The 19537-nt window shown below is 45.1% G+C and overlaps 1 protein-coding gene across 2 annotated transcripts in view; it reads right to left on the reverse strand.

The window, feature by feature from the left end:
* The window catches only part of CRTC3 (CREB regulated transcription coactivator 3), a 99876-nt gene that overhangs the window by 39760 nt on the left and 40579 nt on the right, over positions 1–19537 (reverse strand). For both annotated transcript variants that reach the window (XR_013813145.1, XM_079764093.1), the window contains exon 3: positions 1754–1873. Coding sequence is in view for 1 of the 2 variants with exons in the window: in XM_079764093.1 (XP_079620219.1) it covers positions 1754–1873 (120 nt within the window). In the remaining variant the exon portion in view is untranslated. The remainder of the gene's footprint in view (positions 1–1753; positions 1874–19537) is intronic.

Raw genomic sequence — 19537 nt, forward strand, 5'->3', positions numbered from 1 at the left:
AATGGTTTGACGTACTGCTCCACCCACCTGTGTGAATTAGCTGAAGAACTGCCTCAATTCTCCTTTCCCTCCCGCATTCTACGTAAAAGTTACCGCACATTCCAGAAAGGAATTCTCAGCATCAGTTGTCATCTTCACTTTCCCTAATAATGGCCACGTACCATACAAAACTAGGAGTCAGGCCCGAGCCGGTTTGGCTCAGTGGATAGAGCACCGGCCTGCGGACCAAAGGGTCCCAGGTTCGATTCTGGTCAAGGGCATGTGCCTCGGTTGCAGGCTCCTCCCCAGCCCGGGCCCTGGTCGGGGTACATGAAGGTGGCAACCAATCGATGTGTTCCTCTGACATCGATATTTCTTTCTGTCTTTCCCTCTCTCTTCCACACTCTCTCTAAAATCAATGGAAAAATATCCTCGGGTGAGGATTTACAAATAAATAAATAAAATAAAATAACGCCTTTAAAAAATAAAAATAAAAAACAAACCTAGGAGTCGGAGTATCTCAGTGGACCAAATGAGGTGTATGTCCCTGGGGGCAGAAAGAGGGGAGCAATAACTGCCCCCGGGGGTACAGCCTTTGCTCTGAATAGATGAAAACCTGCCAGGAGCTTGAAGGCCAGGACAGCAGCCTGTGCACCTGCAACTCCTCGACGGGCCTGCCCTGCGTACGGTCCTGGTCATGAGCGAGTGGATGCGTGTGGTACAGGGAGGGGCCCGCGCTGGGAGTCAGCTTGGCCTGGGCTGAATCCGGGCCCCTCCAACCTCAGCAGTGGAATCTTAGGCAAGTAACTGGCATCCAGTTTCCTCCGTGGAAAATGGGGGTTAAAAAAGCAAACTACTCAGTAAGCCTTGAGGACTAAATGACATATGAACTGCCCAGTACAGTGCCTGGCATGGGTAGGTGCTCAGTAAACATGAGTGCCCCTCCCCCCACTTCCTGGTTTTTAGGCTCCTGAAGCCAATTCTACCATCACTGCCAGGAATTCGGGTCTGCAGTCAGACTCACCCGCCTCTGCGCCTTCCTCCACCTCCATGTGTGAGGAGGGAAGGGAGAGAGCAGGGCCCTCCTGGCATGCTCATGCCATGCCGTAGCCCACAAAGTCCAGCTCGGTTCTGTGCCCATAGATCCCTCTGCCCAATGCTGGCTGCCCATCAGCACGCCAGCTCCAGCCCTGATAGGGACCGGTCAAATGAAACTGTCAGGTGAGATCATCACCTCTGCTCTTTAGTCCTCCTTAACAGCCTGGAGTGTATAGGAATTTTCCTAAATACCAGCTATCTATTTCACTTGTCCTTTACTGAGTTTGAAAGTCCATAAATAGAAAACCCTATGAAATCCTGTTTGTCAGTTCTAACAGCAGGTCAACATAAATAAAACTAAATCACGTATCTGTGTATCTGTTGCAGCGAGATAACGGAATCTCTCAACGCTGGTTCCAAGGCAGGTTTAACCCCGACGTTCCTGATTTCTCAAGCAGATGCAGCAAAAGCCTCGCAATGGGGCTGAGTGACATGTTGTGTATGTCCAGCTGCTCCATGAAGCGGAACCTTAGTGATGCTCTGGCAAACACCTATAATCATCTTCCCGATGGCGGCCGAGGTGTTTCCAGGTTCCAACTTACTTACTTCCACTGCGTCCACTCACCAGATAAAACGACGACTTTGAGGCCAAAGAGGAACTGCAGGGAAGATAAATCCTGAAAGCCTCCCAAACATTTCACAGTGCCCAATCCCCTTGGACAGTGGGAAAGGATATCTGCCGCCCCGGCTTGTCTCCCGGCCGTCGGTGGAGCGGGTGGAAGCGGGTCCTCGAGTGCCTCTCCACCAGCCCGTGGTGGCGGGTGCCCCGCACGCTGTCGGCTTGATGAAAGGACGGCTGCAAAGAGAAGGGGAGAAGGTTGGCCTGTGACCTTGCAACTGCCACTCACGCCCGGGAACAACGGCTAACAAAACAGGGAAAGAGTGCTTTTATAACTTTACTCGATGACTATACCCGAGTCAAGGTAAAGAAAATAACGTAGCACGCGAAGCTGTTTCTATCTAGTTGCAGAATAAGTAAAAATAGTCTTGCCCAGCTAGCGTGGCTCAGTGGTTGAGCGTTAACCTATGAACCAGGAGGTCACGGTTCGATTCCCTATCAGGGCACATGCCCAGGTTGCGGACTCGATCCTCAGTGTGGGATGTGCAGGAGACAGCCAATCAATGATACTCCCTCATCACTGATGTTTCTATCTCTCTCACCCTTTCCCTTCCTCTCTGTAATCAATAAAAAATATTAAAAAATAATCTTTAGTGTATTAAGATGGAGCTGAAAGAATAATTATGTTAATATACGTTGTCGCAGTTAGGAGGTGGAGAATCAGGGGACTATGGGTTCATACATCAAATCCCAGAAGCTAGGAAGAACACCTGAAATGTGAAAGATGTGAAATTTAAGACAGAAATAAGCTGGATACCTGCAGTCCCCAGAGCCCAGAAATACAGATATAGTATCAGAAATAAAATGGGCCCGGCTGGAGTGGCTCAGCGGGCTGATCATCGTCCTGTGCACCCAAAGGTCGCTGGTTTGATTCCTGGTCAGGGACATCGCTGGGTTGCACGTTTAATTACCGTAGGGACAGAAGGCAACCAATCAATGTCTCTCTCTCTCACATCGGTGTGTGTGTGTGTGTGTGTGTGTGTGTGTGTGTCTACCTTCCTCTCTCTAAGCATGTCCTTAGAGGGAAAATAAATCCTACCTAATAATAGACAAATATGCAAATTGACCATACCTCCAACACAACCACAACCCACACCCACAAGCCACACCCACCATCCAATCAGAGCGGGTATGCAAATTAACCCATCCAAGATGACTACAGCCACAGAGAGCAAGGTTTCCCAGGCAACAGAGGGAAATAAGCTTTCTGCCTGCCCTTGCCAGGCCTAAGCCTCCACTCAAGCTACAAAGTTTCAATTATAGAAGGTAAAAAAATTCAAACAGAAATGGCCTCAGAATGGAGCTTGAGAGAGCAGGCCAGGGTTGCCACCAGCAACACGGGAAGCAAAGCTTTCCGCATACCCTGGCCGGGCTCACCCGCTTAAGGCTACAAAGTTTCAATTATAACCCCAACAGAAATGGCTGCCGCCGCGGAGGGAGCCCCAGGCTTGGCTCTGCTCCAGGCTACAAAGTTTCAATTGTAGAAGGAAAATAAATTCCAGATACCAGGGCCTCCGCTTGGGTTGCCAGGAGGCGTGGCCAGCCTGCAAACCACCACAGGCCCCTCGCTCAGGCTGCCCCACACCCCAAGGGAACCCCCACCTGTTCCGGGACACCCTTCATGGCAAACCAGCTGGCCCCCACCCCTGTACCAGGCCTCTATCCTACCTAATAAAATGGTAATATGTTCATTACCATCACTCCACTATGCCCAGGATTGGGCCAGAGGGAGGCGCAGGGGGCGGGACTCGGGGTGGCCGGGGTAGCCGATTGGGCAGGCGGGGGAGCCATGGCTGTGCTGCGGAACAGAAGGGGCCTCTGGGGCAGCGAGCTCACGTCCCGCCACAGACCATCAAAAGCGGGGGAGCTGGGTGCCTGTCTGCTCCGGCACCAGGCCTTTCAGAAGGCACCCAGCTCCACTGCAATCGAAAGCGAAAGCGTGTAGGGGACCCTACACATGCATGATTCAATCATGCACTGGGCCTCTAGTAAATAAATAAAATGGAACAGCTATAGACTGGGGACTATTTATAATTTTGATTGAATTGACAGTATTAAACATTCAGACTTAGGGGCTTCTAGGGCAAAATCGGAACATCTTGGCCACACGGATCCCACGTGGCAATAATGGGTGAAACAGAGTGGCTGCTCTCTGTAAGTAGGAAGCCCGCTCTTGTGCTTTATGGACTCACTGTGTCAGATATTTGAGTTTGTAACCTGAGGGTAAGAAGAGAAAAAAGAACACTATCTAGATACAAGTGGAAAACTTGCAACTCATGATTCCCAAAAGGCATGAATGAAGGATAAACACATTTAAGATAAACCCATGGTCATTAGATCAAAAATACTTTAAGGGTGCCTGGGGTATATTCTTAACATTTTTGAGAATGGCACCAAAAAGGACATTTTTGGTTGTCAGAGAATAAACCCCAGGCTGGACCATTACAGCTTACATAATGAGGTGATATGTATGCACACTGCATACACAGGGATGAATGTTTATGAAATAGGTAAAAACAGACTTTTAGTTACAATTGAATATGTCAAAAAAAATTGGGTATGTCAAATAGCTCACTTACTATGAAAGGAGTCCTCTGAGGCCAACATTCTGTGTCCCCAAAAAATGTACACACAATGTCTGTAGATTCTATTACATTTTGAAAATGAAATGTATTTTCATAAACACTGTCTTGATGATCATTCAAAATGTGTATACATTTTTGGGGGACACCCTGTGGTGTTTTTTTTTTAAGCTTCACCTAAGATCATGCCTCCTCCACGCGGCCTGACTGGGTTTTGAACCTGCAGCCTGAGTATGTGCCCTGACTGGGAATCGAAACCTCGACGTTTTGGTGTCCAGGATGCTGCTCCAACTAACTGAGCCACACCAGCCAGTCCTGGAATATGTTTTTTTGTTTGTTTGTTTTTAATATATTTTATTGATTTCTTACAGAGAGGAAGAGAGAGGGATAGAGAGTTAGAAACATCGATGAGAGAGAAACATCCATCAGCTGCCTCCTGCACACCCCCTACTGGGGATGTGCCCGAAACCAAGGTACATGCCCTTGACGGGAATCGAACCTGGGACCCTTCAGTCCGCAGGCCGATGCTCTATCCACTGAGCCAAACCGGTTAGGGCTGGAATATGTTTTTATAGGGAGCGTTCTTTAGCTAAGAATTGATGGCTCATTTTTCTTTGTTAAACATATGGATTTTCTCATATTGGATTTGGGAATTACTCCTATTTCTCCTGAGTGAGCTGATAAAATGTCTGGGCTCATTTAGTTTGTTTCAATCTGTTTTACAATCTAAGTCTATTAACTCCTAAAACAAAGAGGTCTTACTGAGGAACAAGTTCTGGGCCTGGAAGAAAAATTATCATTCTGACAGGTAAGCTGGATGTGAGTGATACCTTGAAACACCTTTGTTAACCAAGAGGATGCGCACCACAACACACTTTATATTAGAACCCATTTACAAAATATACGCGATTTTAAGAGACAGATGACTGTTCCAGGATAAAGAAAAATGGAAGATTCTCAGGTAAGAAAATCATATAGGCCCTGGCGAGATAGCTCAGTTGTTTAGTGCATCATCCTGATATGCCAAGGTTGTGGGTTCGATCCTATGAACCAGGAGGTCATGGTTCAATTCCCGGTCAAGGGCACATGCCCAGGTTGTGGGCTCGATCCCCCGTGTGGGGCGTGCAGGAGGCAGCTGATCAATGATTCTCTCTCATCACTGATGTCTCTATCTCTCGCTCCCTCTCTTTTCCTCTCTGAAATCAATAAAAAAATAAAGATCATATATTCACTCTAGTAATGTTCAATGTACTTGAAAACATAGCATTTTCACCTAGGAGTCGAGTACAACTATGGCCAGACTGGGTTTCCAGAGGCCAGGCTGCAGCGGCCGAGGGTCTTTAGAAAGCTCTGGAAATGTCTTCTCGATTTCCTACTACCCTTCCCTTTTCTGCATTATCCGCTGCTGGCCCAAATCCTGTACTGCTGGGACTCAGTTTTGGGGCAGCAGCCTGTGCTTACATATGATCTTTTCTTTTCTTCCTCAGCATGGCGCAGCTTCAATTCTCTGCCTCTGTAGCAGCTGATCTTCCAACTATATGTGGCTTCGGCATTATCAATTCATAGGGACCTTTCTCGCACATCAAACGAGTTAGAGCAGTTGTCCAGTCAGGGAAGCTGGGGGCTGAAGGCGGTTTCAGAGGGAAGGAGCCCATCAAGCACTACGGTGTTGGGGACCCCAAAAAGCTAGTGACAGACAGACACATGATTCTCCTGTTTCCACCGACTTCTAACTTGTCTTGCTTGCTAGAGCTAAAATTCTGTTATTGGAAAGTACATTTCTTAAGTCAAGTTAAAAAAGAGAGAGGGAGAGAGAGAGAAAACCCTGCCACCCTGAAGACCAAGTACAAGGTGGGACAAAAGTAGGTTTATAGTTATGAGAACATGAAGCAGAGTTTATTCTTGTACTAGAGGCCCCATGCATAAAATTCATGCAAGGGACTCGGCCCTCACAGCCCTGGTCGGCCCTCGCAGCCCCAGCTTCATCCGGAAGGTCGTCCGGAAGGTCATCCGAGAAGGTTGTTTGGCTGTTCAGTCTAATTAGCATATTAGCTCTTTATTATATAGGATTACTATTTATGAATGATTGTATTATTTTCCGTATGAACAACCATAAACCTACTTTTGCCCCACCCTGTACTTCATTTTTTTCTGTTCCTTTTCAAGTTTTATCCATAGTTTTTGTTGTTTAATATATATTTTTATTGATTTCAGAGAGGGAGAGAAAGAAACATCAATGATGAGAGAGAATCATTGATTGGCTGCCTCCTGCACGCCCCACACTGGGGCTCGAGCCCGCAACCCGGGCATGTGCCCTGACAGGGAATTGAACCATGACCTCCTGGTTCATAGTTCGACGCTCAACCACTGAGCCATGCTGATTGGGCTTTTTTATCCATAGTTTTTTATCTATAGTTTTTACATGGTTGTTCCCACAGAGAACATGTATTTTTGTGATCTATTTTTGTTCTTAACATCATTTTACAAATAATATTCCATATATTACATAACCCTTACAGCTTTAGTCAGTATTTCATTTCCCATGTTTATGAGGCCAACATTCAGTGTTCCAGTTCAAGGAACATGTGATTTGGAATCAAAGCAACAGTTCCAGTCCAGGATCCTCCACTTACTGAGAAGTTACTTCATCTTCCTTATCTGTAAAGTGGAAATGATGATGCTGATAATTTCCTTGCAGGCTTGTTGAGAACACTAAATTATGTATTGCAAATGCTGCCCTACCCCAGGGATCCTGGATGTTAATGGACCGAATTGTATCCTCCAAAATCCATGGGTTGAAGCTCTAACCTGAAATGTATTTGGATATGGGGCCTTTAAGGAGGTATTTGAGGTTTAAGTGAGGTCATAAGGATGCATTCTAATCCAATAGGACTAGTGTCCTTATTAAAAGGAAGTGACACCAGCCCTAGCTGGTTTGGCTCGGTGGAGAGAGCATTGGCCTGTGGACCAAAGGGTCCCAGGTTCGATTCCGGTCAAGGGCAAGTACCTTGGTTGTAGGCTCCTCCCCAGCCCAAACCCTGGTCAGGAAGCCTGCAGGAGGCAACCAATCGACGTGTTTCCCTCACATCGATGTTTCTCTCTGTCTTTCCCTCTCTCCTCCACTCTCTCAAGAAGATCAACGGAAAATGTCCTCGGGTGAGGATTAACAAACAAAACAAAACGAAAGAGGAAGTGACACCACCAGAAGGAAGGCCAAGTAAGGACACAGCAAGGTGACTATTTGTAAGTCAGGAAGAGTCCTCACCAGAAACCAACTCTACCGACACCTTGGTTTAGAAACTAACTCTATCGACACCTTGGTTTTGGCCTTCTAGCTTCCAGAACTGTGAGAAAATAAATGTTAAGACCCCCAGCCATGGGATTGTGTTAGGGCAGCCTCAGCTGACCCATACACTGGGTCTTAGAAGATGGATGTCCAGGTAGTTGACACTGGAAGCACTTTGCTAGAGGTAAGGCCACCCTACAGAGTCCTTTCGCGGACAGCAAGAGTAGCATCAACGCTATGGGCCTCCCCAGCATTCTGAGCCTCGCAGTCTCCCCCTAAGGGCCGGAGATCTGTCAGACATCCACCTGCTGCCCACGCCAGGTCACTGTGAAAGCTGCATCCTGGGAAGGATGGCTGAAATGAACGCTGGCAGGGCCTCGTGACTTTCTTTAGCCAGTGGCTCATGAGCAAACGCGATGGACATCTTGTCAAACAAAATCCTCATCCTCTCCCTTCTGCCAGGAGAATGCCGTCTCAAGCAGTGGGTGCGCCTTCAGCCCCGGCTGTCATTCTCAATTCCTGTATCTGCTGGTAGCTGAGTCCACGTCTGCTTCCCTCTCTCCAGTAGCATTCAGGTGGCATAGGAGACGGCTGGAAAGGTACTAGAGAGAGTGAGCTAATGCTTGGGCCTGAGGTCACACGCATACTATTTTGCTCTGCAGGCTCTCCTGCTGGCCTGTGATGGTGCTTTAGTTCTGAATTTTACTTCTTCAGATCTCGGTAAGTGCATGAAAGACCAGCCCCTCGTACTGAATACTCTTCTCTTGGGGAAGGTGCAGGAAGGAAGGCAGGTGCCTGGGCTTCACAGGGCATTTGACTTATATGCAGGCTCCAATTAATGGGAGACATCAGAGGCCCTCTCTTAAAAAGGGTAAGTCAGTCTAACAAAGCGACAACCGTGCCTCACGTGGAACCCAGCTGGAGATCATTCCAGCCACAGCCAGTACCTCCTTTGGTTTTCATGATGAGGGGGTCCTGAAGACCTGCCCACAACAAAGAAGAGGCCATTAACTCACTGCCTTGAGGTTAAAAGGACCATTTAATTCTACCTTATGAATTGAGTAGAATGAATGGATTTTAGAGCTTGGGTAGAGACTGTATTATACCGCCATAAAAAAAAAAAAAAGCCCCTTAAAGATAAAGTCAAAATACTTTACAAATCTCCTGGGTCAGGCCCCTGGAGTCTTGCCAGCCCTCCCTGCCTGCGGGTCCCCACCCTCTTCCTTTGCCCTCTGCGGGGTCAGACCTGGGCAGGAGTTGGTGCTTATTTATACAGGCCAGAGGGCGAGGTCTTAAGTTCACAAAACTCCTGTAAGGCCCCTAACTTCTGGGAACAAGGCAAGGTTTTCCTCCCCACAGTCTGCAAGGGCTACAGGATCTTGGGGCTAGTCTTAGCCCAGTCTTGCAGGGTAATTGAAGCCTCAGAGCCAATGAGTCACCGGGGTGGGTAGTTAGTTGTTTTGTTGTTTTTAATTTATTAATTTGAAAGAGAGAGAGAGAAAGAGAGAGAGAGAGAGAGGAAGAGATAGAGGGATGAAGGGAGAGAGAGAAACATCGATTTGTTGTTCCACTTATCGATGCATTCATTGGTTGATTCTTGTATGTGCCCTGATGAGGGATAGAACCCGTAACATCGGCGTATCTGAATGACATGCTAACCAACTGAGCTGCTAGGCAGGGGCCAGCAGTTTGTTGTTTGTTTTGTTTTGAAGCTTGGAGACTACGCCTTTTTTGACCAACTGAATTGGGGTGCAGCCTTCTCTGAAGGGCCAAATGAGCCCCGCTGTAAGGATGAAGAGGCTGTAAGGATGAAGAGGCTGTAAAGAGCAGAGCAGAGCAGCGGAGATGCTGGCACCCAATCTTCCCACTTGAGACCTAACCTGTCACCATGTCCCTTGTGTTGCCCCGTCCTAGTCCTTACTTTGAATTGAAAGGTAAAAGGGAAGTAACGTTAATAAGACAACTAAGCTAATCCCTGACCGGTTTGGCTCAGTGGATGGAGCGTCGGCCTGCGGACTGAAGGGTCCCAGGTTCGATTCCGGTCAAGGGCATGTACCTTGGTTGCGGGCACATCCCCAGTGCGGGGTCTGCAGGAGGCAGCTGATCGATGTTTCTCTCTCATCGAGGTTTCTGGCTCTCTATCCCTCTCCCTTCCACTCTGTAAAAAAATCAATAAAATATATTTTTTAAAAAAAAGAAAACTAAGCTAAAATATTACTCTAAAATAGTTTTTTTTTTTTTTTAAGGCAGCAAAGATCCGTGTACACACACACACACACACACTCAAAGCAATCAAAATGGTCTCAGAGGTCCAGGCTAACTCATCTGCCAAAATAAGAAAAAAACAACAAACTATAAAAAACATGCTCAGGATACAGGGTCTAGGGTTCATGCTGGGGCTCCTGTTCAGTAAAAAGCAGATGAGAAAGTCACTGTCCCAGGCAGGGCTCGCGAATGCTTCTCCCCAGGAGGGGTCAGTATGACATCCTACTGGCCCAGGGCTGCAGCGGGGGACCTGTCACCACGCCCATGCCCAGCACTGTCCCTCTCAGCACCTGCAGCGTCTGGGACAGCAGGCCCCAATACATGTTTGGTAAATTATTATTATGTTTCTAAATCATTGGGCTGCAAACAGTACATGTGCCCCCCAGGGGGTACACAGGATGTGAAGAGGGCGGCAAGAAGACATTAGAAGCTCTGTCTCCATTTAGTTTTCTGTGTATACCATGTAATAGTAGAGTGGTACATGTATGTAATTTATAAACAAGCATACCCAGATTGGGTATACAAAACTCTTGGATGCATGATCAAAAAGTTTAAATGAAAAAATATTGGTAATTACTGAAATCGGTGGACAGCTCAATTTTTTTCATAATAAAATGAAGAATTTCAACTCAGGGATGAGCATGGGCCTGGCAGGGGTTAAGGTAGACACCAAGCCTCTAAAAAAACCTATCACTGTTGCCCTGGCCAGGTAACTAGTTGGTTAGAGGGTTGTCTGGATACCCAAGGTTGCAGGTCACATATAAGAATCAGCCAATGAATGCATGAATGAGTGGAACAATGAGTCAATGTTTCCCTTTCTCTCTAAATCAATAAAAAAAAAATAATAATAAAGCCTGTTACTGGCTTCCAGAAAGTGCCACACAAGCCCCAAAAGAGGTAGCAGTTTTAATTGCCCATCCCCCACCCCCACCTTCCTGCTGGTGCGATGTGTGTAGAGAGAAAGGCCTTCCGCTGAGTGGAGTTCCCCTTTTAACTCTACTAACAAATCATGACTCGAGAAACCAGATGAGGGTAAATTGGGTCTGTCCATTTCTTTCCTCCAGAAGGAGCTGGTTTGCTTCTCATGGTGATGACCGATAAAGGACAGAAACTGTAAAGGGAAGGGGTGTTTTTCATGGGCTAAGACTTGAGCAGTGACAGGCAGAAGGCGCCTGGCCTGGAGGCAGGTTAAACAGGAAAGCAACTGTCCAATAGAGTAAGGCCAAAGGTGTCCTCAGAGGCCAGAAGGGTCAAGTAGGTAGTTTAGGTCAAGTAGGAAAGGAGTCAAAGTGCCTGACCCCTAGTTTCATCCCATCACCTGCCTCTTCCTGCCGCAGGAAATGGACATAAGAAAGAGTCACTTGCTGGCACTGACCACCTGCCCCCTCCTTCCAGTCTTGCTGCAATCTGAATCATACCAGACCCACCACTGCCATTGAACTTGGTAAGATCCTTCGCTGGGTTTACAAGAGATCTGTAAGTTGGATTTTTTTTAAATGGGGGGGGGGGGAAATAGATGAAACAAAATTAAAACATGTTGAAAGTTATTGGGGGGATGGATGAAGGTGGCCAAGAGGTACAAACTTTCCATTTTGCCCTAGCTGGTTTGGCTCAGGGGATAGTGTATCGGCATACAGACTGAAGGGTTCCGGGTTCGATTCCGGTCAAGAACACATGCCCAGGTTGCAGGCTCAATCCCCAGTAGGAGGTGTGCAGGAGGCAGCCGATCCATGATTCTCTCTCATCACTGATGTTTCTATCTCTCTCCCTCTCCCTTTCTCTCTGAAATAAATAAAAATGTATTTTTTTAAAAACACAAAATACTTCCCATTTTAAGATAAATAAGTTGTAGGGATGGTGACTAAAGTTAACAATACTGTATTATATATTTGAAAATGGCTAAAAGAGAAGATCCTAAAAGTTCTCATCCCAAGAAACAAAATTTATAACTACTAGCATGTGAGGTGATGTATATTAACTAGACTTACTATGGCAATCATTTTGCAATACCTATTGACACTTGAACAACACAGGTTTGAATGCACGGGTCCACGTATACAAACATTTTTAAAAATAAATACTTGTACTGTTTTTGATCCACAGTTGGGAGTCTGTGGGTGCAGTGGGCTGATGGTATGCATCGATCTATGCTGTTTTATATAGGGGACTTGAGCCATCCTTGGACTTGGGTATCCAAGGGGGCTCTTGAAACCAATCCACCATGGACACAGAGGGACAACTTAAGCTTTTTGGAAATCAAAAGTTACTCATAGATTTTCGAATACATGGGGGTTGGTGCCCCATACCCCACGTTTCCCAAGGGTTAACTGTATATACATGTAGCAAATCATTATGTTGTACACCTTAAACTAATACAATGTTATATGTCAATTATATCTCTGGTAAATTAAACTGGTAAAGATTATTGAAACTGGTAATAAGTATAAAGGAGTTCATTATCCTATTCTCTACTTTTGGGTATACTTTAAATTTCTAGCTAAAAAGTTTAATATTTTTAAAAATAAAATTATGACACTAATAAATTAAGGGTGTGGGGTTTTGTTTTGTTTTTTTTGTTTTTTAGCTTTAACCCAATAACTTCTCTAGTTAGGAAAAAAGGGATAAAGGCTAAATTGTCTACCATACAGCCAGCAAAAATATTAAAATGCTTTTGTCTACATGACTTTACAGGACAAATAAATACCTAATTTCACAAAGGAACTAGAAAAGTATCATAGGAGAAAATATTCTGGAGGGAATAAAATAATCTGGAATATTTAGTTAGATATAAGAGCACATGGCAATTCTAAATAAAGCATATTGAGTAAAAAAAAAAAAAAAGTACATCCTGTTTTTGATTTAAAAGAGCCCAGGGTACTTTTCATCTGGCTATTGCTTACGAAGAGCACACACAGCGTCCTGCCCCGTCTGGGTCAGACAGTCACAAGAGTGAGGACCGCCCTCCCAGGTCAGCCAAGCAACTGCGCAGTCTCCTCACCCAGGGCCACCCAGCCGCCCCGAGATGGGAACCGCTGCTTTCCCAGGCCGGCCACTCCCTTGTCATGCAGCCACGCTTCTGGTTTTTCCCTTAGGCTGGTCAGCAAACGTCCTTGGGGGAATCTGCCCAGACGAGAGGTTTCTAAAAATTCATTACTGTAAGGTCCGTCTCTTCCATGCGGAAGCAATCCACCAAAAGTGGAAGAAAAGGTTCTCCTTTTGAGTTAAAACTGCAAAGGAGTCTGGTTGCTTGTTTGGAGACTCCAAGTTAAGTTGGTTTGGCATTCCTTTTGTCAACCAAATGGTACATCTGGCAGGACTCATGAGGAGGAAGCCTGTTTTTAAAATCTGCAAGTGCCCATGTCTGCCTACAATTGAGGAGACAAAACCAACTACTCAGCTATGCTAAGCCAGGCCCCTCCTTTGTGAGTTCGGATTTAATCCATGGTGCCTATGTAATGAAGCCTCCATAAAACCCCAAGAGCCGTGGTCGGCAAACTGCGGCTCACAAGCCACATGCGGTTCTTTGGCCCCGTAAGTGTGGCTCTTCCACAAAATACCATGGCCTGGGCAAGTCTATTTGGAAGAAGTGGCATTAGAAGAAGTTTAAGTTTAAAAAATTTGGCTCTCCAAAGAAATTTCAATCATTGTCCTGTTGATATTTGGCTCTGGTGACTAATGAGTTTGCCGACCACTGCCCAAGAGGATGGGGTTCAACACATAAGAGATCTGGGGCGAATGGAGCTCTCGGAGAGGGTATGGAAGCTGCTTGTCCCTTCCCACATACCTTCCCCTACATATGCATGTCTTCAACTGCATGTTCACCTGTATCCTTTATTCTATCTTCTTATAACACACTGGTAAATGTAAGTGTCTCCCTCAGTTCCGTGAACTCTTATAGCAAATTTACTGAATCAAGGCAGGGGCCATGGGAACCTCCAGCTGCAGCCAAGTCGGACAGAAGACATGGATAACCTGGGGACGTGAACTTGAGACTGGCATCTGAAGTATGTGTAGGATTGAGCCCTTAATCTGTGGAATCTGATACTATTTCCTGGTAGACAGTGTCAGAACTTAGTTGAATTGATGGAAAACTGCTTGTTGGTGTGGGGAACCGCCCCCCCCCCATACCTCCATGGTGAAATTGGGCACAGAATCAAAAGGCCCACTAGGTCAGGCTGTGACTAGCAGGCCCAGGACGTGCCCTAGACCTCTTCCCTGACCCAAGATCCAGGACTGTCCACGTCCCCAGCGCTGCTGGTCCCCAGTGGGGAAGGAGGGAGAAGACACACACTCACATCTCACCATCACAAAGCCAAAGTGCACTCCATAGTGGTTCACAGACGCAGAAGAACCGAGAAATCAGACACTCAGAGCCACCAGTGACTGAGAAAATTGAGGGCCTGTCGAAACCATTATTTTTAAAGATAACCAACCAGCTTAGATCAAATTATTTTTAGAAGTAATACATTTTCATCCTTAAGTAAAAAATATAAAGATGGACAGTGAAGAGACAACCTCAAACTCTTGTTTCCTTTCTATCTAGTTTCCACCTCCCAATGGGTAGCCAGGTTGTTAGTTTCTTGTGACTCTTTCCAAATACTAATTATGTACGCACAGCAAATATAAATATATATTACTTCGCCTCCTTTTTTAACAAATGGTAGCATACTAATACACTGTCTGAACCTTACTTTTAAATTTAATTTCCATTAAATTTCTAAAACTGATTTCAATTTCTCAGTTCTTTCTCTAAATCCTCAAAATATAAAAAGAGCCAAACAAAAATATTAGAAAACTCAATAAAATTAAAAGTCACTGCCCAGCCAGGTGTGACTCAGCGGTTGAGCGTCAGGAGCCAAGAGATCACCAGTTCGGTTCCTGGTCAGGGCACATGCCCGGGTTGTGGGCTCGATCCCCAGTGTGGGCCGTGCAGGAGGCAGCCGATCAATGATTCCCTCTCATCATTGATGTTTTCATCTCTCTCTCCCTCTAATCTCCTCTCTGAAATCAATAAAAATATATATTTTTTAAAAACTGTCAGAGACAGAAAACAACTCCGAGACCATGTGGATTCCGGCAACAGAGAGGAATCGACAGGACTACTCCAGCCATGAAGACAGAAGAGAAGCAGTCCAGAGACGGAAGACTGATGTGGCCTTCCCATACTAGCAGTTAGCAGCTGTGCATCACTGCAGGTTGCCCAGGACCAAACCAGAGAGTCGGACCTGCATTACCACCATCTGTCCACGATCCAGAACTGTAATGTCAGTGCTGACATGTACACATAAGGAACTGTTGGACATTGAAATTGGGTCTCAAAAGAACTGTTGGCCCAGATAGAAACTCACTACAGACTGATTCATTTGCCTGTCACCATAACCATTATTGCTTGTCTCATTTTCGGTTCTTATAAGTGTATTTCTAATGGCACATAATCTCACTCATCTAGGGGAAATAATGAACAACATAGACTGATGAACAAGAACAGACCCAGAAACAAGGAGGCATGGATCGGACTGTCGGGCCTCAGAGGGAGGGTAGGGGAGAGTGGGGGTAAAGGGGAGAGATCAACCAAAGGACTTGTGTGCAAGCATATGCGCCTAACCAGCGGTTAAGGACAACAGGGGGGTGGGGCATGTGTGGGGAGGGATGTGGGATGGGAATGGGGGGATGAGGACAAATATGTGATACCTTAATCAATAAAGAAATTTAAAAAAAACTGTCAGAGAACATATACCAACACTATAATTGGATTACTCTCTTCTTGGCGGTTCATGTTGGCCAATATCTCCTAGCTCTATATCCATCTCAGTATTTCTTGGTCCCCAAAGTCTAGGATCACAAGCCTCGCACCCTCTCCATTTAACTACAGCCACGCCTCCCCCACAGAGGAGTCTGAAATATAACGATGCATCATTCTCCTCCTCCTAGGCCGTGTCCTCTTCACAGCCCAGCTTCATGATGGAGGAGTTGCCTCAACCACTTCCTCGACTCGCACTCACCCCAGTCCCCTACGCCTCTACTCCAGTGAAATTCCTACTCCCAAGATAACCATGGAGTTTCCTTGTCACTGAATCAAACTGGACTTTTTCAGCTCTTCAGTTACTTGACCTCTCAGAAGCATCTAAATCAGTGGTTCCCAGCCTGTTTTGGCCACGCCCCACCTAAGCATCTCTAAAATCCTCATGCCCTCCCCACTCCCCCGTGACCTGTAATTCTAATTATTCAAAAAGTGAACTCCTATTCACGTGGAGGAACCCTAAAAGGCCATGAACTTGGTCTAAACAAGCTTCCAAAGAACATGGCATCCATGAAGGAGAAAAATAAAAGAACGAAAGGACAGTTGAAGGACTGAGGAAGAAATCACTAAGAAATTGTTTTAAAAAATAATAATATGAAGTGATATGAAAAAGTAGCAAATAAAGTTTCAAAACATAGAATAGAGAACTGAAATGCATAAATATGTCATAATATATATTTATAGACTGCATATGAGGCCCCGAGAACTAAAAGAAATGCAAAAAATTCACTGTTAATAACTCATTCTCGAATTGCCCCCCTTAAACATCAAACTGCCCCCCTGTGGGGCGTGTGCCCCCATGGGGAACCACTGCTCTAAACTCATTGACGATTCCCTCTCTTTGGGCTTCAGTGACTCCATGCTCTCCGCGTTCTCCTGTCTCTCTGGCTGTTCCTTCGCAGTCTTCCTTCCAGACTCCTGCACTTTCCAGCCTCCTTAAAATGCTGGGATTCCTCAGGGCTCTGTCACGCCACTCTATCTCCAGCCCAGATCTCTCTCCAGAGCTTCAGACTGTATGTTCAACAGCCCGCTGCGCCACTCTTCTAGGAACTGCCCGCAGGCATTTCAAACCCAACATGTCTAGAAGTGCATCTGTCATCTTCCTCCCAAAGCAGCCCTCTCTCATGTGTTTTAAGTCTCTGGGAATAACATTACCCAAGTGCCTAACCCAGGAAGTTTTGGGTCATCCTTGAGCGCTTCCGCCCCCACCCCTCTCCATCCCAAGTCTGGTCCTCCGACCTTTTAAACACTTCTCAAACCCACAATTCCCTATCTATCCACTCCATCCAGGACTGCTGCAACAGCTTTGTTAATTGGTCTTTTTGTCTCAAACCTTGTTTCCTCCAACCTGGTTTCCACACTGCAGTCAGAATAATCTTCCTAAAACACCAATCTGCTCACATCACTCAGATGCACAAAACCCATTAATGATAGGATTTTAAAAAATCTTAACAAGCTGATTTTAAAGTTCATCTGGAAAAATAAACATGCAAGAATAGCCTGGAAAAATCACTGCAAAGAAGCATGAGAATGAATTAACCCTACCAGAATTTTGAAATGTAATATAAAGCTGTAATAATCAGTTGGAACAATGTGGTTCTCTTGTATGAATAGACACACAAATCAAGAAAAGAGAATAGGAAGTCTCAAAACATAATCTAACATATGTGGGAATTTAGTAAATGGCAGAAGCAGAATTTTAAAGTAGTGGGGGAAAGTCATTTATACTAATAAAAGGGTAATATGCTAATTAGACCGGGGGACCTTCTGGGTGACCTTCCGGACATCCTTCTGGACAAAGCCATGGTGGTGGGGCCAAGGCAGAGGCGGTTAGGGGCAATCAGGCCGGCAGGGGAGGGCAGTTGGGGGCAAGCTGGCCAGTGGGGGATGGCAGTTGGGGGCAAGCAGGCCAGCGGGGGGTGGCAGCTGGGGGGCGATCAGGCTGGCGGGGGGGTGGGGGGCAATCAGTCCGGCAGGGCGGGCAGTTAGGGGTGATCAGGCGGGAAGGGGGGGCAGTTGGGGTTGATCAAGCCAGCAGGAAGAATGGTTAGGAGCAATCAGGCAGGCAGGCAGGTGAGCGGTTAGGAGCCAGTGGTCCCGGGTTGTGAGACGGATGTCCGAAGGGTCCCAGGTTGGAGAGGGTGCAGGCCAGGCTGAGGGACACCCCCGCCCCCGTGCATGAATTTCATGCTCTAGGACACTAGTTATTTCATAAACAGTGTTGAGACAACTGGTTAGCAAACTGGAAAAACAAACAGTCAGATCCACACTACACATCTTAGGTTAGCATAAACTCCTGACTGATCAAAGATTTTAAATGTAAAAATGAAGACACAAAGTATTACAAGAAATCAAGAATATTTAGCATGACAAAAATACAATAAAATATTTTTTAAAAATTAATGTATGCATGGAAAAAAAACTCATCATAAAGAAAGTCAAGAGACAAATGGCAAATTGGGAAAATATTTCCAACTTATATCACAGAAAAAGTCTACTTTTTCTAAAATATAAACAGCTCCTAAAAAAAATCAATAAGAAAAAGATCAACTACCTCAAATAATTAAGGGCAAAAGATATGAACAAATTGTTTCCAGTAAAGACAACACAAATGATTCATAAACAAAAAAAATGCACCTCACCCAGAATAATGGAATGCAATTTAAAACTACACAGAAATATGATTTTTTTTTTACCTATAAAATTTACAAAGATCAGTTTGATAAACACTGAGTTGGGGAGGATGTGGGCAAACTCTCGTACATAGCAAGTTGGGTTGTGAAATTGGTACAACTTTTACAGAAGACGAATTGACACTGCCAAAACTACAAATGCATGTACTCAGTGATACAGCAATTCCGCTTCCAGAATTTTTCTTGCAGCTACACCTGCATGTGTATAAAATTACAGGTGCATAGGGTTATTCACTGCAACAAAGTTTGTACATTTTTAGAAGTATGTAAATAAATGTACGTCAATCAGGAACTGGTTGAATAAATTACGAGAAATCCATATAATAGAATACTGTACACTCAAAACAAAAACAAGAATAAGCATGTCCTTTGGGAGTGGATATGGAGAGATTGCCATGAGATGCTAGATGAAAAAAGCAAGGTACAGAACGAGTATGGTTACCTACCTTCTGGGTAAAAGGATGGGGTAAAGTGGATTATATTCATATTTGTTGACACCTACATAAAATAGCCCTGAAAGAATAAACAAACGTGACAACACTGGTTGTCTGTGGGGAAGTGAGCTGGGTGACTAGGACAGAGATGAAAGGGATTATTTTTCTCTGCACAGTCTTTGCATTATCTTTCAACTTGAACCACATACACAAATGTATATATATCTATCAAAAACAAATAACTAAAATTAAAGTCAAAGAGCATATTATAAAATGACAGCAGCTACACTGATGTGGAAATGGACAGAGGAAAAGCTACATCAATGGAACAAAAAGAACCATATAAAAAAATAAACTATTTGAGAATTGAAAAAATAGGTTGGCCAGAGGGAAAAAAGTGGAATCTCTGTTTCAAGTCTCACATCAATATTCCAAAGTAATCACAGTATTAGAATAAAGTATGGGTTTAAAAAAAATGGGTGAATGTTTGAGAAATTTTGAAGTAATGAAGGCCATTATAAACATACTATAAATTATAACGGAAGCCATGAAAAGACCAACACATTTGCCTCATAAAAATTAGAGCAGAAAACTCCCCCCCCCAATAAAAATTACTAAATGAGGAAAATGTATAGATATATGGCAGATTGTGGTGCACAGACTGCATGCAAGGCATCCGCCACGGATCCCCACTTCCTGAAGTTCAAGCTTCTGTAATTCCCAGCTGCTGAGGAGGGGCAGGACTCATGACTTTCTTCTAACCAGCAGGCTAGGGCAGTGG

The sequence above is a fragment of the Cnephaeus nilssonii genome (assembly GCF_951640355.1).
Source record: "Cnephaeus nilssonii genome assembly, chromosome: 24".
Taxonomy (NCBI): domain Eukaryota; kingdom Metazoa; phylum Chordata; class Mammalia; order Chiroptera; family Vespertilionidae; genus Cnephaeus; species Cnephaeus nilssonii.